The 24,267-nt window shown below is 36.2% G+C and overlaps 2 protein-coding genes across 2 annotated transcripts; one reads left to right on the top strand and one right to left on the bottom strand.

The window, feature by feature from the left end:
- The first annotated feature begins 535 nt into the window (after positions 1 to 535).
- LOC120336862 (uncharacterized) lies at positions 536 to 7,704 on the top strand. The gene is made up of 10 exons (XM_078110046.1): positions 536 to 658; positions 3,513 to 3,620; positions 3,712 to 3,804; positions 5,545 to 5,589; positions 5,845 to 5,940; positions 6,310 to 6,357; positions 6,429 to 6,467; positions 6,890 to 7,024; positions 7,269 to 7,364; positions 7,436 to 7,704. Exons 2-10 carry the CDS (start codon positions 3,605 to 3,607, stop codon positions 7,438 to 7,440), a joined length of 573 nt encoding a protein of 190 aa, XP_077966172.1. The 5' UTR covers positions 536 to 658; positions 3,513 to 3,604; the 3' UTR covers positions 7,441 to 7,704.
- Positions 7,705 to 17,946: 10,242 nt separating this feature from the next.
- LOC120336339 (centromere protein I-like) lies at positions 17,947 to 20,260 on the bottom strand. The gene has a single exon (XM_039404002.2). It carries the CDS (start codon positions 19,968 to 19,970, stop codon positions 17,994 to 17,996), a length of 1,977 nt encoding a protein of 658 aa, XP_039259936.2. The 5' UTR covers positions 19,971 to 20,260; the 3' UTR covers positions 17,947 to 17,993.
- Positions 20,261 to 24,267: the final 4,007 nt, after the last annotated feature.

Below are 24,267 nucleotides of genomic sequence, written 5' to 3'. Positions count from 1 at the left end.
AAAAATAAGGTTGAGGAACGCGCTGATCATTATCGTATTTGGTAATGCATCCCTTAACAATTTTCATACCTGAGTAGAGAATTTTGGAAAGTTCTGTTTTATCACAACTACTTGATCTTGGAGACAGTCTTCTCAATAGTTTCACAAACTGCCTCTGGGTTCAAGTATTGGAACTACTATCTAATAGTTTAAGACGCCGAATAGCCAAGACCAAATTTACGTATTTTGGTTGTGTTGTCGGTTATAGTTTAGGGAAATCCCCAGGTGTTTCGACGCCGATACAGTACCGTGTTGGTTGAATCGTTTTCTGTATTCTATGACCGAGAAGCAGGAAGTAAGTGTCCATCCTGCCAGGAAAGTATATTTTGGGAACAATATCGTAATTCACGAGTTCTACTGCTATAGATAAAAGAACTTACACAGCTTTCAGTTATATTGTTAGTTTCAGTTATTTGCATTTTGATGGACAAGACGTGGACTGTTTTACTTGCACATTTTACTAACAGACTAAAGGTTTCATTGTTTTGCATTTTAGAGAACATAAAGTGGACTCGTTCATCGTTTCGACTCGTACAGTTTTCATTGTTTTGCATTTTGCTGAAAATGAATTAGACTCATTCATAGTTTCAACTAGAGATATATGGGCCCTACTAAAAAGGTAGGTATCATAGGTATCACTCACTAAAAAGGTGGGTATCAGTAGTAGACGACTAAAAAGGTAGGTATCAGTGTCTAAAGAGGTAGGTATCAGTGTCTAAAAAGGTAGGTATCAGTAGTAAATGACTAAGCGGACATCGGAAAGTAACAGGTTAGGCGATAATTTTTTTCCAATTTTCCTCATTTTAGTCCTATTACAGTATTATCAGTTCGAAGACTAGCCAAGGGCCTCCCGTAGTATTTATCTAAAATTATGGCCTAACCCTAACCTAGTACACATATTACATTCCGATGTCCGCCATCTTGGTTCGCATACTTCGGGAGCCCCCTTTTTAGTCATCTACTACTGATACCTACCTTTCTAGTTATTTACTACTGATACCTACCTTTTTAGTCATCTACTACTGATACCTACCTTTTTAGTTATTTACTACTGATACCTACCTTTTTAGTCATCTACTACTGATACCTACCTTTTTAGTTATTTACTACTACTCATCTACTACTGATACCTACCTTTTTAGTCATTTACTACTGATACCTACCTTTTTAGTTATTTACTACTGATACCTACCGGTACCCTTTTTAGTCATTTACTACTGATACCTATCTTTTTATGGAGTGATACCTATGATACCTACCTTTTTAGTAGGGTCCGAGATATATCGGTATCGGCAATGTCGGCCAAATTTGCACCATTTGAGCCATGCACGCCCCCACTCCCGCGATTAGAAACGGGAAGATGATTCTGACCTGTTCTTAGTTATTTATCAGCGAAACGCTCAACTAATTTGAGTATTTTCGCTGCCAAATTTTTTTATTAACATTTTTAGTATTAATAATATTTATGAAAAAATATATCAATCAAATATTAGTAGTATGTAAAATACAAAATATGTCGTTATATTCACTTAAAATCTTGCGCATGTATGGGATGTATCAATTTAATAGTATAAGTAGGCTAAACATTCATTTATTTTTCCACCAAACCTTATGAGCAGGGATGGCCATAACGATTGACTTAGAATATTTTCTAAAAAATATTTTCGAAACTAAAATTCCGAATACATTGTCAAACCCCACATATAAATACTAGCCTATTTACATTTCTAAAATCCAGGAGCATAGTAATTAGGCTTTGATAATGTTAGCATTGTAAAGCAGTCATAGGACATGAGTGATATAAATGAAATTGTGATTTTCTTGCTTCTAAGAAAAGAGCCTTAATAAGCATTACAGTATTTATACCCATGAATTGGGGTGTTAGCTGACAAGCACAGAAATAGGAGCAACTAGGCTCCCAGTTTAAATCATACAGTAGTATCGAAGCCCTTATTAACAGCACATGTACTTTTCGGCACGGTTATAAATTCTGACTTTTTATCGTCAAGAGAGAGTGCATTTTAGTCCATCAACATTGTAAGCTAAATTCCGACACATTTATCTCTCTAAACAGGTATTAAATATTGTGATTTCAATTTTATTTACCTACACAATTTCCTCATAGATTTATTGTCATGGTCGCCCAGACTATCTCGATATAATCGATAATAATTGTAAAATATTATAAAATCGAAAATATCCTCGACGTGTTATAGGTATTTCTTTTTGGCGCTGATTGAAATTTTTCAATGCCGGCTGTAATTTATTGTCGCGACGCCTGATTACGATAAAACACAGAACAAAATATATATATGTGAAAGGTTTTTAATTAAAACGTGGATGGCGGCGCTAAGATATGTTGGCGATATTCTTATGAACACGAAAAACGATATTCGAAGGGTGCGATACTTACATTAAATTCAAATTGGACATCCATGCCTATGAGTTTTCTAATTGAACACCGAGATTACTAGCGTCAGTACACAATGCATCTAAATCAATTAATGCATCAGAATCCCAGACATCAATTTTTTATGATGTATTATATCCCTTTTTCAATCTGGAATAATGTGTAGTATGACTAATGCTCAAAGACTACTGTTTTAACCCGTCTGCCATGCACACTTGAGGTAATAAATACATAGTATCATATTTCGGCCCTTTTGTGATATCGGTATGGGCTTTCTTAGTTGGTATCGGCGACAATAGTGGTATCGGCACATCTCTAATTTCAACCTGCACGGCTCAGTCATTGTTCCGTCAGTCTGTTGTTTGCTTGTAAAAGCTATTGCGCCATTTTGTATCATTTGTGTTCTTTGACTGTTTTTGCCGGATGGGCACGCACAGGCATATCGTACTTGTGCATTTCAACTTTGTCTTTAAGTCATGCTCATCCTCCGGATCTGCTTTTTTGTCCATTTGTTGTTGTTTTATGAGGTCTGGTATAGTACCACATTCACTTCTAGTTGGCCTGGCTCAACAATTTTTGCCTATGTCATTCCTAACCCTCACCTGACTATGTCACGCCATTTCCACATTACAGTGACGTAATGAGGCCCACCAAAGTGTGCGGGTACTCGTCCAAAACGCGCAGACAATCACCCGAAATCGAGCAAGCTATTTCTCTCGTTTTCTCCTCGGAACGATCACGATACGAGAGAAATCACCGGCGTTGGTGAGTTCGTTATCAGCATCGCAGATGCCATTTCGAGCGATCGTAACTATACTTGGGAAAGCTCTATGACATGATAGTGACGTAATTTTTGGATGACATAGTCTGGTGGGGGTTAGGAACACCTTACAGGAAATTATGCTACACCCACTGTGGTACTAAACTATACTAGACCCGTTTTATGCCAGAGAGTGACCAAAATAAAATTTTAATGTGGCACTGTTGTGCCGTATTTTCTCATTTCTCTTCCATCTATCAATCCTGGTATTCCTAACACTTGAATCAAAAAACTATTTAACAGATTTTGATAAAAATAAAATCAGATAAATTTTGCCTGCTTTTGTATTACGTCTTCAAAATATTCATCATCGCTGTATACATTCATCTTTAATAATGGCTCATGAAAAAGGTATGTATTTTTATGGAATATTCATTTTATATATACTGCAGTACATCAGGGCTTTAACTTATGTCCTTCACTTTTTTTTTCTATTATTTAGTGACTGGAACTATTGATCGTGCTACTATGGTGGACACTGTTATTGCATCGAGTCACACAACATTTTACAATAGGGCTGGGACAGAATATCATGGTTTGCAGAATTATATAATTTCTTCTTTTGTTGAAATCAGAATTACATATATGTGATTAGATTGGTCCACAGCAAATTAGGTATTCAATCTGTATCAGAATTTCTTAAACCTTTTGTCTTTAATTATATATCTGACTGATTTTTGGGTACTCCCGAAGTATGTGTACCAGGTTTAGGGTCAGGTCATAATTTTATTCCGATTTTCCTTATTTTAGTTCTATTACGAATCTACGAGTTTGGGAACTGTCTGTCAAGTGTAAGCCAAGTGAATATCCTGCCCATAGGTTTCAGTCCCTTTACACAACTTGAAGTAAAATAGGCAAAAAACAAAATTAGTTTACTCCATATTGGTACACATACTTCTGGAGCGCCGATTTTTGTATATAGGTTGCGTACACTCTGTCCCTGTGTCAACTCTGACTGATATCTGAGCAAAAAGTCATTCATCACAGTAAAAAAATTTGGTGGCTAGTTTCACATGAAATATTTATTATGTCCGAACCTTTCATTAAAAATGATGGGTTGAAATTATTTTTTTAGAGAAAAAGAATCTCTTAAAACGAGTTTTGCATGAGTCTTTCAGGAAAAAATTGAGTTTGAATTTTTAAAATCTTGAAAAAAATACAGCGGCCTTACTACTTACTGAATAGGCTACTACAGCTCAAAACATCGCGGAACAGAGGGAAACAGCGCAAAGCAGAAAAAAATTCTGCAATGAGTTGGGGTACCTTTTTTTTTAGTTTGGGTGCCACGGCAGCAAATTAAAAACACAAACCAAGGCATGTAGGCTGTAATGGCAGGTCTGCCCCTGCTGGTGACATATTTTGAGTACTATAATTTGGAACATTTTCCATATGGATACAGTTTTGATTGATTTGGCTTTAGGGTTAGATAAAAAAAAGGAGATAAAATTTCGCATGATGACCTAAAATCCGGTACATAACCTTGTGAATATACCGGTAATAGCGCCATAAAACCATGCCGAGAGGCGCCGTGTTTTTTTTGTGGCAGGAGCCGTCATGAAGTGGCAAAAACTGCGTTTCGCGCTGTCTAAGTAGTAAGACTGATGTTACAGTGAGTATGGTTTCTCATAGGGGCAAATTCAAGCATAACACAAAGTTGATCTTTACCGATATTTTACCATTTCTATTCATGGGTCTCAATTATTTCTACCTAATTTTTTTTATTATCCAGGAGATGTCCATAATTTGTTGTTAAAATTTTGAAAGGCTAAGTTTTTTTTATTCGTCAATTTTATTTATTTTTTTATTTATTCAATTTATCTATTATTTTGACTTGCTTTCAATCTCGGTGTCGCAGACTTATGTTCTGATCTGTCATAACTACCTGTCAATGAAATCTACTATTCAATTGTAAAGGGATTGTGATGGTTATAATTTCTAGCATGATAAAGTTCTCGCGTATTGTACACACTTTTTTCGCACATTCAAAGTACGGTGAATGAAAGTAGGAAAAATTCAAGGATAACTGATCTGAATTCTTGAAATAAAGCTTTTCTTATTATCAGTAATTAATATTGGTTGCTATTCTAATTGAATTTTTCAAATCCATAGCTGAAAACAGTAAACGTTCAACAAAATTAATCCGTTGAACAAGAATTTAATATTGATTAGAAAGTTTTCACTTCATTCATATTTGTAACAACTTTCGTCATTTTATTGAATTCAAATCAATATTCTTTATAAAATTGCACCTTGACTACGTTTTTCATTATTACAGTGTCTGTACCAGAGGTGGGAAGCACAGCGGAACGCCAAGTGTCTGGTATGTATAGTTATGCCACTTTTCAATCATTTGAATAACATAAGAAAAAATAGTTAAATAATAGTATATACACGATCATGAAACACCAGGAATTCAGCTAGCTAATGCTGTGCAAAGAAATGCTAGAAAGATCACCTGACATCCTTTCTTATGCAGACACCCAGGCTCATGCTGTTTATGAATCAAAAAATATTAACAGAACCTGTATCACACACAGTAAGTAAATATGCTTTCTGTTTTGACATACCATTTTAGCTGGCACACTTGACATCACTGATACAGCCATGGGCACAGTTGTTATAGGATCTCATGATACGGTCATCGATAACAGCGGAACAAAGACAACCATAAGTAAGATATTAAATTCAACTTTTACTTTGAAACAGTCTTTTACTTTGGCCACAGTCTATTAAATTGAAAACTTTTTTATTCAGCAATGTACTTGTCTATGTGAAATTTGTTGTATCCCCATGTAATTGAGAGGCAAATTGATGGAAAAAATCTTGTACTAGCAATAATAATTTACTGATAACTAAACCAATCCATTATTTTTACTTTTTGTGCACTATTCCATTTATTCTCAAGGATATACTTTTGATATTTCCAGTGATTCCTTCCAATTTTTATTCTGAATTTTGTGAAAATTGTCTCCTTACGGCTGAAAATGTATTGTGGTGGCCAACTAGCCTATTTAATTTATCATCATAAATTTTTTTTTAGAAGTTTCAGGGAGTGATGCTAGTTCAGCAGGTAGTCAGCAACACCCCGGTAAGAATTAATTATATATGTGTATCATTTATATAATAGATATTCATATTTAAATTTTTGAAAATTTTCAGAATCTGATCGACAAGTAAATCATTCTTCCAGTCAGTCAGGTATATATTTTCATTATTGCTGTCTTGTTGCATAATATAAAACAGTGCTCTTTATAAATCTCTTTCTTTATCAACCTATTTCAGTGGCTGAGGCTTGATAGTTCAATCGATTGCATTTATTGTTTAATTACAATTGTGAACATCTTCAGACTTCATCATCTTCAAAGAACTCTTTATAGTCGTATTTCAGCACTAAATTAATATGGCTAAATAACACCAAAATTCTTTCGAAAAGTAGATATAAATTATAGACGGTTGGTTTTCGTTTGAAAAGCAAAATTATGTTCTTGATCTCAAAACATCTGCATCATAGTAGTTCCCCTGTTGGGTTATAACAGGACAGGTTCTCGCATTCATTCCTAAGTCAGAATAAAAAATCATTGTTTAAATGTGCTACAAAGAAATATTATTGCAATTTTAAGGTATTGACACCAGTGGCAGTGTGGTATTGAATAGTGTTGTGGGTTCAGATGATACTAATATTAAAATGGATGGGGCTGTCATCCATATCAAACGGAAGAAAAAGAATAAAAGTCATGCATCACGACAAATTAAAGGTATAAAATCTCTATTTTACAGTACCTGCCAAATAAACACTTTTGTACATGTATACATGACAAATAAGAATGTTTCATAGAACATTCACCACAAATATATTCTGATTCCAAAGTTTATCTACTGGGACAGATAGGCTTGGAAGTGACAAAACTAGAAATGTCATTATGTTAGTCACAATTACATATATCACAAATGGACATATTTTGTTTTTGATTTCTTGATCATTATGTGTTGTATTTTCAGATGGTGAAATTAATCTTGCAAACAGTGCAGCTGTAAGCATGGTAGCTTACTCTGAAAGAACAAAAGTGAATATTGTTGGTTCAGAAATCAATATAGGTAAATTCAGTTCTTTTAGATTATTGTAAAATTTACACTGCCTATTAACTCGTGAAAATTTTGCCTCACAGAATAAAACAAAGGTTGAAATGGTAGAAGAATCAACAGTTACACCTTTTACCGACTCAATACTAAAGAAACTAGTGAGAGCACACAGGCATATACATTGAATTGGACCTAACAGAAAAAATTATGTTTGCTAATACACAGTGTTTTCTGGATAAAATGTTATGTATGCCACACTGTTATTCTTTGTTTTCATAGTTATTGCTACATTTACTTATTTTTAGATGTCGCTACCATGGTTTGTAAATAAATTCGCTATGCAATTGTTGTTAAATGTATTTCTCTACCAATTTCAAATATATGTAGTCACACACACTTGGGATTCGATACTGGGGATTTAGAAATAAGTATTTATTTTCACTTTCCAGTATACCCTGCAGGTCTGAATATTCCATGCTGTAACCATCCCAAGTGGCAATCGTCACAAAAAATTTTTTGTCCACCAATTTCGAAAAAAAGGAAGTCACCGATACTTGGATATAGACTGCAAAGCAAAGACTTGGACTACAGCTGGGCAGTGTTTCGAAACACACGGTTTCCACAAACAGTAAAACATGGCACCATCATTACCCACATATTTTCAAGGATTGAATCCACAAAAAGCAAGCACTGAATGCTAATTCGAGAGCATGAAATTATAATGCAAAGCACCTCATGCAAGTTATTCTTTCCACAAAGGTTTGGGCAATCAGTGACCGAATAAAATGAAAAGAGATTGTATATACAAGTAAATTTTTACCAGTCGTATGTGTAAATGAAAGAAAAATGGTGAACAATTAGGCAAAAGCCTATAGGCCTCAGCATTACATTCTGAACTATTATTCATTATCTGTTATTTTATTTGAAGGCTTGTTCCAGAATGAAACCGATTTATATAAAAAATTATATAAACTTGATATGAACTTTGATTAGATATGAACTTGATATTTGTTCAATTATGTAATTAGGTTAATAATTGCAGTCCGACATATCTAACGTTTACTGGAATAAACAAATAAAATACGGTAGAATAAATACATTGTCTGAATTTGAAAAAGCACTAAAAACAATATGGTATGTTAAATTAATTGAACGTGCGTCTCGGTAGTAAAACAATAAAATATTGTCGGCTTTTCCGGTGCCCCTACTTTTTTTTATAATAGCCTTGAGTTTCTTTTTAAAGTGTTGCTAAATTCAGCTTACTTTTTCCGATGCCACAGATCATTATGAACCAGTGGAGTAAATTATACCTTGACCAACTTCGGGTTGCATTTGTCATGTCATAATAACGGTTAGAGCAGTGGTTCCCAACCAGGGTGCCAACTAATGCGCTGCGAAAAGATTTCATTTTTGAATTTATTTCGAGTGATTCCAATTTCCAATTCCTTGAATTCCACAAGAATTACCGACGGCTCTTGCTAACATACAGAAACGACAAATTTGAGTAGTCGTATTTTAGGTATTGTTTTAATTCTAAGTTTTGCATAATGCGCGCAAACACCGTTTCGTAAAATTGAAATTGTCAACCAAGGTAACAAATTATCGTGCGAAATTTGACCAAGGAATCATTATTTGACTAATAGAATTGCCATTATTGCCTATTTATTTAATTATTATTTAAACTCAAAATAACATTCAGGATTCACGCAATGACTTTGCAGGGTTTTTATTCACCATTTAATACGAAAATAAAACAGACACAATCGAAAAGTAAAATCATAAGGTCAACTATCGTCTTTATAAATATCCGCACCCCCTCGTCAGAAATGTTAATATTGTTAGCTTAAAATTGGGACGATTAATTTACAATCGGCGGGGAGAAAGATCAAAACCGGCGTAAAATATAAAAATCAGAATAAAATCCCGAATTCACTCTTTAATTAATAGTCGTATATGAGCGCATAGTTCTCCCAGGAATATAAAACCAAAGGTTCCATTATCTTTGAACCCGCGTACATTTGAACCCGTAATTTGAACCCAGAACAATTGCACCTGTATACTATTGCACCTATGGACATTTGCACCTACGGACATTTGAACCCATACATTTCCACCCATGGATTTTAGCACCCGCATATAGATTGAACCCGCGGACATTTGAACCCGTGTACGTTTGCACCCGCGTACATTTGAACCCATGTACATTTGCACCCGCGGACATTTGAACCCGTGTACGTTTGCACCCGCGTACATTTGAACCCATGTACATTTGCACCTGCGGACATTTGAACCCATGTACATTTGCACCCTGGACATTTGCACCCATGTACATTTGAACCCACGAACATTTGCACCCGCGGACATTTGAACCCATGTACATTTGCACCTGCGGACATTTGAACCCATGTACATTTGTACCCTGGACATTTGCACCCATGTACATTTGAACCCACGAACATTTGCACCCGCGGACATTTGAACCCACGTATATTTGAACCCGGGTACATTTGAACCACGGACATTTGAACCCGCGTATATTTGAACCAACGTATATTATATTTGAACTCGCATACATTTCAACCCGCGTACATTTGAACCCACGCACATTTTCACAAAAAATGTTTGCCCCAACGGCAATTTCCAGTCGCAAATAATTTTCATGCTACAGGCTCAAGCTCAATATTCTAAATTTCAACACTGTTTCATTTGTAGTTAGTTTTGGTGTATATGCATTTACCCGCTTCTACGAAGCAAGCATTTTTGAGTGTCATTGTAGTCCGAGAGATAAACGTCTCTTAACGATATAAACAACATTGTTCTGCCAAGGTCTTTATTCTTTTGCTGTTTCTTTTTACATTGACATTTGTAAATCATTATCTCATTCGTTAGCCGCGATCTCCAAAACAGACGATGACCTAGAAAGCGGTATTTCGTTGAAATACCTGAAACCAGGGCTAATACGGAACAAATATCTCACAGACCAATGAAGTCTTAAATGAGGGTCATACTAAAACTAGCTTTACAGTAATAAAATTTGTTCTAAAATTATTTCACCGAAAACGCCTACTATGATATCCCGCCCAGCATGAGATTTGGGAGCTCTGTGGCCACTTCATGTTTTCTTGCTAGCATGTTTACAAAATTGTTATATGTATGCATACACGACCACGCTTTACTGTTGAAAATGAGTGTTGTCTCAAATCAGGTTTTGCCATTTTTCCTAAAATCAATCTATAAATTGAATACTATTGTCTGTATATAAATAAATAAACGCACAAATTCTTCGTTTCTAAGAAAATATGAAATTAAGATAATGAAACTATGCCATTTTTGTAACAACATGTTCATAGCCAAATGCCAGTTTTATTGAAGTATTGTTTCATTAGAATGTCAGAACAAAACTATACATAGAAATCGTGAGTCATGTAAATATGTTAAATATTCGAAAGTGAAGAAGTTTTAAAATCATTATCGTGGCCAAAAATGGTTTTTGCTGTTTACACTATTTAGAGTAAATCGAACATATTCAGCATATAGGGTCTGTTAAATATGATATTGCAATTTACAAACGACGTCATAGGTTACGGATTACATTTATTTTAATATATCAATAAAGTTATCACTCACAAATTTGTGTCGAATGGGCGATCAATTTTGAGATAGAGTAGCTATGGACGTTTCACAAATAGGAATTTATCAATTATGATACAATAGTTAAACAACAAATCAAAATAATGACGATAAACGAAATTTTACTATATCACGATCAAAGTCAAATAGACTGCATTTGAGCTATTGAGTGGAGATACCTCAGCTTGTCGGTTTCAGTTCCATATGAAAAAACTTTAATTGACAACCTAACAGCAAGTTGTACATACTTTGATCTTTGATGGGCCGTAACTCTTCTTCTTGGGGCCGAAGGCATCATTTCAATCTCTTTGGCATAGTTCCACAACCGAGGGGGAAATCTTGCTTCTCTTGGACGTGAACCCACTTGAGGTCCACGAATGTAGGTAGATTCAAAATATTGAAAAAGTTGATTGCATTCGGGCAAATCTTCGAAGGTGTCGCAAAGCAAGGTGAAGACTTCGGCAACCTCGTTAATGGGAACAAAAGCCAGAGCTGCCAAACTTCTAATTTTCAGATTGAAAGAGGGTAAACAATCAAACTTCTCTTTTAATCCGATAGAACCAACTTTTCGAATTAGAGCTTGTGACAGGTGAAAATAACATCCTTTAATATCGGCCAGAGGAAATTGTGCATGGAATGCATTGATAGCTGCTATTTCAAAATCAACAATGATTTTGGTGGGGTTAGCATTTGGGAAAATGATTTTCAACACTTCCAACATCTGAACGTATGTTTCTTGTCGCTTGTCTCGTAATAGGAAATATACGCATGGTGGATAGGATGCTCCCACTTTACAGTGAATTGTATACAACTGGAAGAAAATATCAGGCACCACATCAAATGTACCGTCGCCAAGGTATGTGTCACTATCTAGATGTGCAAGTAGTAATCGAACTCCGATGGCCATTATCCGATGACGATCCTCCGGGCCAGTGTCATGCAAAATGATATCTAAATATTCGCTCGGAATATCAAAGCTAGCACTTGTAGGATTGTTACGTAAACACTTTTTCTGTCGCCTTACTCTGCGTATATTGGCCTCCAGAGTCGACTTGCCTGGCAAGCGCATTAGCACATCTGTTGATCTATTATTCAATACTTCACCTAAAATATATCTTGTCGGTGTATTTGATGGTGTTGATGCTGCTTCTTTTAATGTTGCACGGATGATCCCAACTTCAGTCTTAATGCTGTCGCCAGAATGACTGTGATATCCTAGTTCTTTTATTACATTTTCACCGATCGTAACAACAGTCGATTTACATCGAAATTTCCTAAACTGACGGCAGCGCCAATGAGTAGCATCTGAAACCCGATCATTTCGCTTACAATATTCGTGGCCTTTGTAAATCAGTAAGTCGCTTCCTCTTGTGGTCTTGGAAAATGTAGGCGCCAAGTTTCCAACCTATTTTTGCAAAGGGACTTGTCATCTTCGCAGCTGCAACGTCCTGAAGAAACAGTTTGGAATTGTCTGCGAGGGAAAAAGGTCATTGATGCGAGGAAAAACTTTGCGCGGGATCGAACTATCTGCGAGGGAAAAAGGGCATTGATGCGAGGAAAAACTTTGCGCGGGATCGAACTAACATATCAATTAAAATTCTTGATCGCGCTCTTCAAGAGTCGTCGACCGTTCAAAGCACAAATCATACTCCCCAATTTTGGCTCGCATTCTACAGCGGAACATTTTGTCCATTGAGTCTTATGATATCGACAATTGCGATGACAATGACAGACGGAGTATAATATAAATATATAATATAATTTAAATATATAGAAAATAGTTGTAATAAAGCCTTCGAGTATATAATCGAGAATTCCATGGTGTTTTCGAAACGTATGCATTTGGAGAAAGAATCCTAGGTGTACCTTCCAATCCTATATACTATAGTATATAGCATGGAAGGATAAGGGTGTATATGTAAAGACGCTAATATCCGTAAATGCAAATGCCCATGGGTGTAGATGTTCATGGGTGCAAATATCTGTGGGTACAATTGTACGCGGGTGTAAATGTATGTAGGTTCAAATGTCCGCGGGTGCAAATGTTCGTGGGTTCAAATGTACATGGGTTCAAATGTCCGCGGGTGCAAATGTACATGGGTTCAAATGTACGCGGGTGCAAACGTACACGGGTTCAAATGTCCGCGGGTGCAAATGTACATGGGTTCAAATATACGCGGGTGCAAACGTACACGGGTTCAAATGTTCGCGGGTTCAATCTATATGCGGGTGCTAAAATCCATGGGTGGAAATGTATGGGTTCAAATGTCCGTAGGTGCAAATGTCCATAGGTGCAATAGTATACAGGTGCAATTGTCCTGGGTTCAAATTACGGGTTCAGATTTACGGGTTCAAATGTACGTAGGTTCAAATGTGCTGTCACCAAACCAAACGTTGCGTAAGAATTAGTCCTTGTAAAAAAAGAGAGGACGGGCGGAAATAGCTCACCAACATTAGAATGCCTAGCATTCTGGATGCCCATTGTATTTGTATTAAAAATATCCGATATTCTACAATTCGTCAAAAATATTCGAATTATTCGATTCGATAAAAATATTCATTTTGCCCATCCTTGCGATCTGTAATCATGCCAGTAATCAGGCAAAACGCGTGGTAGCACAAACACTGATGCAATGAAATTTAATAATAAAACCATCATCAAATTTAGTAAATTGCACTACTTCACGGAAGCGTGGTGAAATTGGCGATTATTTCATATCTCGAACACAGAAACGGTTATTTTCGGATAGTTTCTGCGGTCTGAAAAGTCGAATGAGCGTTTCGAGATAGTAAATGCTACGATATTTGTCATCGAATTATGCTCAGGCCTTTCACGAAATGCATAACGTGGAAAGGTTCGTTAATTGGTGAAAATTGTTTATAACAACTTTAAACCTATTCAGTGTTTTTAGCGATAATAATTAATTGTTCATCTTTTTCATCTCTTTCGCTAGTGCCGACAATCACACCGTTGGATGATTTTGGCAATGGGAGAAACATTAAATTGAAACAAAAATGAAGGTAGTGCAAAAGTGAGAATACGTGTGATAATAATAATAGTCCAGCGGATAGGACCTCAAATATGATGGAATTGCGCACTTTTGGATGCAAGTATGAAACTTGGCACACATGTACAGTAGCATCTTCTGATTAATTTTGGATATGGTGCCATCCAAGAAAATAACTCGTTGCCATGGAAACGAGGCATCATCCGTATTGCTATCCAAGTGTAAGGAACATTACTTTAGGAAAGGATATTTCCAAGTTAGTAAACCCATGTGTATTTAAGAAGTGAGGAATATGATAAAAAGTGCATTTTGAAACTTGCCCTTGATAACAGAATACCTGGTTACCATGGAAATATCGTTATCGACCAAACACGATTATTAGTCGCACAACCTGAACGCTAACCGGAACACAAATACTACGTTCATGTTGTGCGCCACCTTGGTGCACATACTTCTGGAGCTCCCCAATATTTACTATTTCTCAGCGCTATTGACCTAATTTATTTGACATGGTCTTTTTAAAGTTATTTTTTTTTGTCAACCACTAAGCCCTAAAGCTTCTCTTATGGATTTTTAAAAGCGTGTGCTAGAGTTCTATTCAGCAATATATCTTTAAATTACACTCCGAAAAAAAATTTCTAAAAATAAATTGGACTTTGAGAAATTCTGTGTACAGTAGAGGGTTAATTATTAATTCCTAATTAATTAATTTTTTTTTCAACGTTTTCGTCAAGTTTTTCCTAACACAACATCACCGAAACGCCTATTATAGCATAAATGGATATTACTCTGAAATTCACAATTGTATTTACAGGTGTATCAAGTTCAAGGCTAAAATTACTGATTTTGATGACGTCACAGCTCTTATTATTACTGCACAGACCACCCCCAACGCAAAAAAATTAAATTTTTTCGACGAAAATGCGCGTAGAACGGCGTAAACAATCCCATACGCGCATTTACGCGTTAAAATTACCATTAATTTTACGTTTTTTTTAACTACAAAAAATCTCCATACTTCTGCCAACTATGGAGCAGTCGAAATCATATTTATCAAAACAACACAGCGCCAGGGATGGTCAGGGATAGTATATATGACTGAAAATACATGCTAAACCAACAATAAGTCATTATAAAGGAGTATTTCCTGTTCGCACTTTGCGTCACGGCTGGAAGGTTCCATCGCTTCTCTCATATCAGGCGATAACGTCAACAAAGAGCTAAGAGCGATATTAACAGTAGTTTACCGAGCACAAAATTAAGCGTAAATATTCTCTCATATGAGCTTGGCCGCTGTAAAAGGGTTTTGGACATACTTTCTATGTACCTACATGCATATCACAGTGGATCAACGTGATATTCCAGCCAAACTACGCTTGGAAAAATTACCATGTTTTCACGAATCGATTGCACTGTATTAGCAATAAATTTCCATAATCAATTGTAAATCCTTTGTTTATTGAATAAACAGATTGGTACTGATTTCACCTCGCTTGTTACAAACTTGGCTTTGCTTTGTAGCAATTCCTATTGTGTTCGACACGAGCGGGAAGTATTCCTGTTATTGTCATAAAGCACAAATTAAGCAACATTCACTTTCAAAATGTAATTCCTTTTGTGCTCAATCAACTGCCATTGCCAATGGTATATTTTCAATCTCACAGCCACATAAAGCTTGTGAAAATATAAATTATATATCTCATAACTGACGGATTATTGTTATCTTGGAGCTATCATATCGTCATCATATATATTAATAAAGATAAATTCATTCTCATAACTCTGGCATGGAGTATCTCAGCCAGATAATCTATGAAAGACGGAAAACTTGCATTACATTTCAGCTCAAACTTGTCTGGAATCATTTATTCTTGTAATCTAGATCTAACGTCGCCTTTTGTAATTGCTACAATAAAAAATAAATAGAAAAACAATTGAGATAATTATATTTTCCAAAAATTTATTCCACAAAGATTCCCCAATAACTAGTGGGGGCAACTTTACTATTTAAATATATACTTCAAACAAAGCGCTTATAATATAATGCATGAAATATATTGCCTAATTAAATTCGATTCTTGAAACAAACTTTTAGGTACATTATACTCTTCCATATATAGCCGTTGGCTATCTGTGTCGTGTGAATGCCCTTCTAATAACCAGAATTCAATTAACAATAAACATTAATACTACTTTCCTCTCGAAAATCGTGTGCACTAAGCTCCAACAAACCTCAATATTTTTACTACATTTTTACTACTACAAGACTGCAATTCTATTGAATACAAGGCAACATACTGTTCTATATCTGTCACAATGATTACAATCGCGGTGCTCATGAAATGTGTTTTCGACATTGTTATTTAACGGTGATAAATTCGGCGGATCGATATAATAAAAAGCGGTTTAAGACCGTAATATGTATAGAATAATATAATGTGTACATTGATTGAGATTAGATTATGGGAATCAATTTTTATGGTTTATATCTTGACAGGTTGGTGGACCGAAATAAGAAAATCGGCGTAGTTTATCTTACCCCAGCAGGTGTGGCCGTGTGGGAAATCACTTTCTTGAGGGGTCCAGTTACAGATAATAGACTTAGTTGGTGGGCTATGAAGTGAAGTAAGCTTTGTAACCGTATCTGCTGCCCTGATTTTAAGCTCTTGTGTCGTAAATTGTTGGCGAAAGGCTTTTATATGTTTTGTTTAAAAAAAAAGGTCTCGTAATGTTATATTTTTCGAACACCGGAGACCCTTCATTACGAATTAAGCAGGAAGTTGAATATTGTTTTAAAAAATACGTCTCTCGATATCTTGTTAAAAAACGTCATTCGGAATCCACATTGCGCTTCCCACTTCCCACCAAAACTAGACTAAGGTTTATATAATAAACAGCATACTGTAGCAATCGGGTCATCTTGGATGAGTTTTAGGTATAGGTGGCTGGTTTTCCAAATTTCCACATTATTTACAGGCGCAGATAATACACGTCTATATCTTAGCCGACGACTCGTTAGTTTCAACGCAAATTTATATCTATAAAAACTACGGTATATATATATATACTGTAGTCGTAAATTCTACAGGCACAAGTTGGCCAGATGAAATACTTCGGCGAGCTGGATCCTGCCCGCGGGCTGTATTTTGCCCACCCTGTCTTAGTGGTACTTAAATCAATCGAAATTCAGGTTGTGCGACTAATAATCGTGTTTGGTCGATAACGATACCTCGTTTCCATGGTAACCAGGTATTCTGTTATCAAGGGCAATTGTCAAAATGCACTTCTGATCATATTCTTTACTTCTTAAATACACACCGGTTTACTTTTCAAGATTTCCTAAAGTAATGTTTCTTTCACTTTAATAGCAATACGGATGATGCCTCGTTTTCATGGCAACGAGGTATTTTCTTCGATGGCACCATATTGATCAGGGAATGCTACTGTACATTTGTGCCAAGTTTCATGCTTGCATCATCCAAACGTGCATGATTTTTCCTCTTACCCGCTGGACTATAAGACTACACCCAGGGGAAGGGCGAGAAAAACCAAAGCGTATTCTAGTCACGTATTAAACCGTGCATCTCTTACAACAATAAGAGGTGCTCCAAAGGTGGGTCTCGTGTACATTATTGTAAGAAATCAGTTATAATATCGGTAACTATTAATCATCCATTTCAAATACAGGGTATGTTATATTAACAAGAATGGAATTTCTCTTATCTGATCTTCTACGTTTTTTATTATTTTATAGCTAAACGGCTTCAAGAGTAGGAAATGTTCCTGTTTTGTGATAAGTGTGCCGTGACTATTTAAATAGCTCAATATTTACGGTAAATAGCTCAATATTGTGCCGCGACATAAAGGTTGGGAACCACTGGGTCAAAACAGTGTTTCGAAACGCCCAGCCCTAACTTTGACACGTCTAGTCAGAATACTATTGAAAGAAAACTAATAAATTCATAAAACAATGAATATAAATATATATTTATACAAAAAAATATTGTTATAGTTGCGTATCAGATAAATCTGTCAACTGCTGAAGAAGTTTTAACACATCATACAAGCCCTCTTTTTTTAAATATTTTATATAATCGGATGTCAATAGCAGCTCAGATGAAAGGGCTTGTTCAGATACAATATTGTTTTCTTTAACATAACGAGCTGTGCAAATTATTAGTGCTGGATGTTTGTCAATAGAAAAGGATGACATTACAGAGATATCATTTACCATTCCACATTGCTCTTTTACCACATCCGACTCTAAACCTTTGTAGGCTATACTATTTTCACTACATGCAGGATGGAAGGCACTGTGACGCCACAGGCTGTCATGGAAATCTGTAATGTAATTGTTCAACATTTCCAAAGTTGATGAATGGCGAATACGCCTATTTCCTTTCAAATTTATGGTGTAGATACCTATTAAACTTGTGATCGTCGCACAGATACATGATAGATATAAGCTGTTAGGAGTAAATAATCCTTTATAAACAACTAAAAAATGTGGCAAGACTACAACATCAAGTTTGGTCTGCTTTAGTGTCAATGTCATAGTCCTCCAAAACTCCAATCCACTATATATAAATCTTGTACTGCTTTTAGTAAGAGAGATTCCAAGAACAATCAAACCATCTATAAATGCAACCAAATTTTCAATATCTTTTCTAAAATTCCGGGCTTCTGTGTCTGAATTTTGTGATTCAACCGCAATATAGTTGCAAGTTAATTCTGTTAATGATTCAATGATTGCGCATCGCAAGCTGGTGGATGGTGCCAATACAAAATGCTTCTCCAGTATAAGCAGTACATTTTTATGCAAAATGCTAAAAGGCATGATAGGTAATTTGGAAATTATTTTCAAAACTAAATCAGTGTTGTTCCCACTGCTCCAAGTTTCTAAATAACTATACAAAAGTGGTTCTTGAAGGGTTGTATTCATTTGAAAAAGTTCTTGTTGATCAAGCGCTAATTTTAGCAATTCCCTTTCTTCATGTTTCTCGCAATCAATATCGTCTTCAGAAAATCTTGAATAGAAACGCTCATGAAGCCATAAACGTAGTCGTATCTTAAGTGAGGAGTCAGGAGAAATGGCTAATATATGTTTGAGGCATCTTGTTGAAAGAAGTGAAGCTGCTCGACTTGGCAAAGTTGTTTTCCCTAAGGATGTGATCAAACCATCTAAAGATTTTATGTCAGATGTTTGTGTAAGCCGGTTATATGAGACTGTATCAAAAGGTCTATCAAATTCATTTATTATGTCGGTAATCTGGGGCTTAACTGTTGGAATAATACAACCTTTAGATTTTACACCTAAATAATCTTGTTTAGATGCCAGAGGAGATGATATCTCAAAAATATTCGCCTTCCAACTTTGTTCTATTTTTTTGAAACGTCCTTTCTTGCTTTTGGCAACTGTTATGAGTGAAGGTTGGTATAGTCGGTAAACAGTCATTAGACCAGATATATAAGATTGATTTCCCACTTTTTTCTGGAGCAACATGAGTCTTGATATTCTGAAATGTGTGACATCTTGCTGTCTCGTCATGAGATATAACAAATGGCAAATGTAAGGGCATAATGTCTCGTAATCCAGTAAGTTAAACAACATTCCATAAAATGAGTATATATCAAATTTTGGAGAAATTATATCAAATAATGTTATAATCCATTTTAAAATCGTTGCTTGAACACGGAGTTGACATATTCCTGCTGTTATTCTTGAAATCCCATAAATTACAGCTTCTTCTGGAATACTTTCCTTCGGAATGAGAGATTGAATCAAGGTGTTTGCCAAAGCTTGGTTGAATCTTCCACATGCACCTAGCCTCACCACTCGAATGATAGATTCCTGAGACAGGCCCACTGAATTTGCATGACTATGAATAGTTTTTATGAATTTTTTATTTTCTATGGCACTTTTTTTCAAATCAGTGCGTTCCAGAGATGTCAGAGCATTCTTAAAGTCTTTTTGTGATGTCATGACTACGTCTCGCACTTTAAAGATTGATCCTTTTAGAAAACATCAGCCAATACAACAGCCAAACAGTAGTTTAAACATAATTGAATTGATTTAAAAAGTTAGCCGCCCAAACTATATAGCGAGAAACATGACAAAAATTAATGACGTTAATATGATGGTTATTTTTTCAGCTTTCACTTAGAACTGTAAAACGTTTGACAACTTTCGTAAAATCATTGACATATGAATACAGAATAGTCAAACTACATGTTTGTCTGCTAAATCAAGTAGGCTAATCCTGTAATCGCATCAGTAGCCTAGAGCAAAGGTATGGCGGTATCCTGGCGTTAGGCTCAATAAAACAACTTCATTTGTCTCTAAAATGAGGATATCGGCACGGCAGCAGATCATGCCATGTTTAAGTACGGTACCGATAACTGCAACGTTCATTGGCCGTCATATACCGGTAACCAAAATTGTGTTTATTTGCTGAAAACTCTTGATTATTTTCTGGGATGAAAGATGGCGCTTTCTGGCAATATGGGGGCTCAGACTGTCTCATAACAGTTAAATGTGCATAAAGGAGGAGTTTGCAATCACAGTTTCAGTTGTTGTCTTTTCAGGGAGAATATCTATTTTTAGAAATATAAAACTATTGAACTATGCCGTACTGGATAATTGAGCTATAGGCTACGAGGAAAATTCTGTAATTGCACAATTCAAATAAACAAATGTAAAGATCGGCTTTCCTCCATTCTGGTACACAGGGCACAGGGTAAATATTTACTGTAACCTGAAAGTATAGTACAGTACATTCCATTACTTAATTTGTAGCAATGTCGGTCTATGCATGGCCTTGCACGCCAACAGATATTATATAATCTCGTCCGGCATACTGCCAAAGTCAGAATGTGTTGAGACTAAAATCTAAAATGTCTGTATTAGAAGTTTGTTAAAATAGAAAGAGGCGCGAAAGTCTTTCAAAGTAACAAGGCGGTGACATGAGTCTAAAGTAAGTAAAAACCTTTTTACGACTTAGCTAAAGTCTAAACGCCGTTTTGTCAGATTCAAATTCGGATATTATTTTCATCCTGCCAGAATGAACTAATTGGTAAAATAAGACCAATTCCCGTTCTTCAATCGGACCCGAATGCAGTAACACAAAAACTGCAAATAAATTCAATGAACACTTTTCCCAGATGACACAAAGCTTGCTTGACAATATGCCACAACCATCTACGGTAGCTGTGACAAAAGCAATCCCTCGTATCTTGGGGAAAAAATTCCTATTCATGTTTTAGGGCCAATTTACATCATTAGAAATAAAGAATATCATACGCGAAATATGGTCATGAACATGTAGCCAATTAGTTACTATGTAACTACAAAACTACACCAAATTGGCCCAATTCGTGAAAAACTAATGAAAAACGGCGTTAATTATTCCCACAATTGCAATTATAGGTTTTGTTGATTTTGATTCAATTAGTAGAAAACAAAGTTGATATACAATAGCAGCAGCAGGTGTTTGTATTTCTTCATTGCAGTTGTAGTTCCGTTGAACCGAGCAGTGAATGACATGCCCATATCCCTAGACTCAGATAATACAAAGTTTAAATATTTATCCCAGGGGAGAGGAAAGTGATAAGACAGTTTAAACATATGGCAAACCAAGGACTCTCGTCAGTTAACCAGTTATTTGTTTCAGATGCATAAACTTGATGGGTAAAATGCAAGATAAAACGAGCAGACTCTTCTGAATCGATTATGTTCGGTGATGATACTGATCTGATTCTCTCTGGGAAAAACTATTCACAGTTGCAAACAGAGAATTGACCTACGTTCATAGCTGATGTTGGTTAAAAAATTATTTCCTAATGCCAATGAGACCAAATTTGTATTTTCCCATCCAAGCAGACATAAAAATTCGAGTTTCTCAAAACATTTAATGCTCAATGGCAAAAAAATTAAAAGAGTGATTGAAATGAAATGATTTGAGTTGTCCCCGGGATAAAAATGAAATCTTATCCTTTGGTTGTGAAACGTGGATTACATGTCAGTACGCGTCGCAATGCTCCGATTTGTTTACGATTTGTTGCAATCGGCTCTCCAACAATTAGAAGTTACTTTATTGAGAATGTGACCTGTTGTTAGAGGATTAACGAGGAGCTGCAGAAGTTATATAATGAGGAGATTGTTGGTTTGACGATCGAGATAACACATATATACCATAGGCATTTTTGTTAAAATAGAAATTTGTTGAATCTAAACAGAGTAAGCAGCAATATATAACAGTATATATTTACGATATAACTCAAGTGAAGAAATGAATTTATTCTTGCAGCGGGTGTCAGAAGAGTTCAAATTCTAGGTAATAAACTTTAAACACAAAATTTTAAATCGGACACCTGTTAGTTTAAGAGTCTGCCATAAACCATAGATGACCGAGTCAGTGGCGGCGCGTGGTCATTTTGACAACCGGGGCAAGCTACTGCGGGACCAAGTCACCCCCATCTACGGGGACAGGAGGAGCGCTGTAAGTTCTCCCATCATTTTATGAGTATAAAAACCATTCCATCGGTAACAACCAATCGGCAAAAGCGACAATTTTTAACGATAAGAAAGTGTCTTTAAAACCGGTCCAAGTCAAGGGATTAATAAATATAGACATAGTTTATTTTGAAACCTCTTTCAAAAGGAAAGGCAATATTTACCCAGATAAATACAATGACATATTAACAGAAACTTCGGGAAAGCAGACAAAACCTAAAATAAGGTTTAAAACGTTACTATGAAGAAAGGAAAGGTAATGCAAAGATAAGGACATGCGTCGCTCACTCATAGATATATATGCTGCTAGACTTCTACTGCTTGAACATATATGCAACACGCCGCGGTTTCTTGGAAGCAAAATGCTCAATAACGCGCTGATTAAAGTCATGCATCCCAGAAATAACGTCTCTGTGAATGGATAAAACAGCCAAGGAATTTAATCTATCTTGCTTCATTGTGTTTCTGAGATACATTTTAATACGCTTCAGCGTGCTGAATGTTCGCTCTGCGTCGGCGGAAGAAATAGGCGTCGTCAAAATGATGTCCAGAAATTTTGCAGACGCCGCAAAGGTAGTTACTAGAGTGTTATCTATGAGGAACCCATAGAGCGCGCAAGTTGATGTGATGTTCAAAAAAGTTTGATTGGTGTATATACATCGCAATTCATTTTCCAATTTACCCACGTTTATCATGGGGTAAAATTTGGAGACAGTAGCCACCAAATGGATGGGAAATTGACGTGCAAATTTTGAAAAATTTTCGGGGTTCATCAAAGAGAACGCGGCAAGGTGTTCAGTGCGCAGACGATCGCCTATTTGATTCACCAGAATGTCACAGCATTCCTTTGCAGACAAAATCAAACGCTGCGTTGTTTGCCCGCGGCGTAAAGAAGCACTCCATGTGTCGTCGTATTTTATTGTTTCCCGGATACGAGATACAGCATCGCAGAAGTCTGAAATACACGACTGCACAGACGCTCCATCCATTTGCCTTGACTGCAATGCGCCGTATAATACATCCACGTGATAGAATATTGTGGAGAAAAAAGCGAGAAAAAATGAAAACTCACCATCTTCTAGCAGACGCTTTAGACCTGCCGCCTCCCTCACAGAGCGTTCGTCCCAAACCGGAGAGCTCTGAATGCCATTGAAACACTCAATGAGCTCAAACCTAATTTCGGACACGCCCTGCACCACGCGTGATTGGAAGTTCCAACGTGTTGGTGCACAAGCTGGGAGACGGCGGCTACATATCTGGCGAAGGAGGTCAGAGCGCTTCGGCGAAACGGAAAAAAATGAAGAAAACCCCGAAACATTTGCAAAAAATATACGGACGAGAGGGGTATCAGGACACATATTTTTAATAACGAGGTTAAATTGGTGTGCATAACAATGTAAAAAATGCGCATGAGGAAAATCTTCTTTTATATAAACTTGAACACCCTGTTTCGACCGCCGCGCCGTCATAAGTTTGAGCTATCAATTTTGACTTCGCGTTGTAAGGCTGTAACACTTCTTTCAGTACAGCCGTGCGATCAACGATTGGTACAAAGCTGTGAAATCTCTCGGTAGGTTTACCATCTTTCACAAACCGAAAAATCACAGCCAGTTGGGAAACGCACGTGATGTCAGTTGTCTCGTCAGACTGAATCGAAAGGAACTGGCAATTCTCAATTTCCAGAGCCAAATGTTGTAAATAAATTTTATACATTGAGTCGAGCAAATCATTTTGGATATCCTTAGATGTCCCTTTCGAAACAGTTGCG

Source organism: Styela clava, chromosome 2 (assembly GCF_964204865.1).
Source record: "Styela clava chromosome 2, kaStyClav1.hap1.2, whole genome shotgun sequence".
Taxonomy (NCBI): Eukaryota; Metazoa; Chordata; class Ascidiacea; order Stolidobranchia; family Styelidae; genus Styela; species Styela clava.
This window is presented reverse-complemented; position numbering and strand designations above follow the sequence as displayed.

Coding starts and splice junctions, on each gene's coding strand:
- LOC120336339 (XM_039404002.2), bottom strand. CDS start 19,970: ATGACATCACAAAAAGACTTTAAGAATGCTCTGACATCTCTGGAACGC.
- LOC120336862 (XM_078110046.1), top strand. Junction 5,590..5,844: donor AGCGGAACGCCAAGTGTCTG/GTATGTATAGTT, acceptor ATACCATTTTAG/CTGGCACACTTGACATCACT. Junction 6,358..6,428: donor AGGTAGTCAGCAACACCCCG/GTAAGAATTAAT, acceptor GAAAATTTTCAG/AATCTGATCGACAAGTAAAT.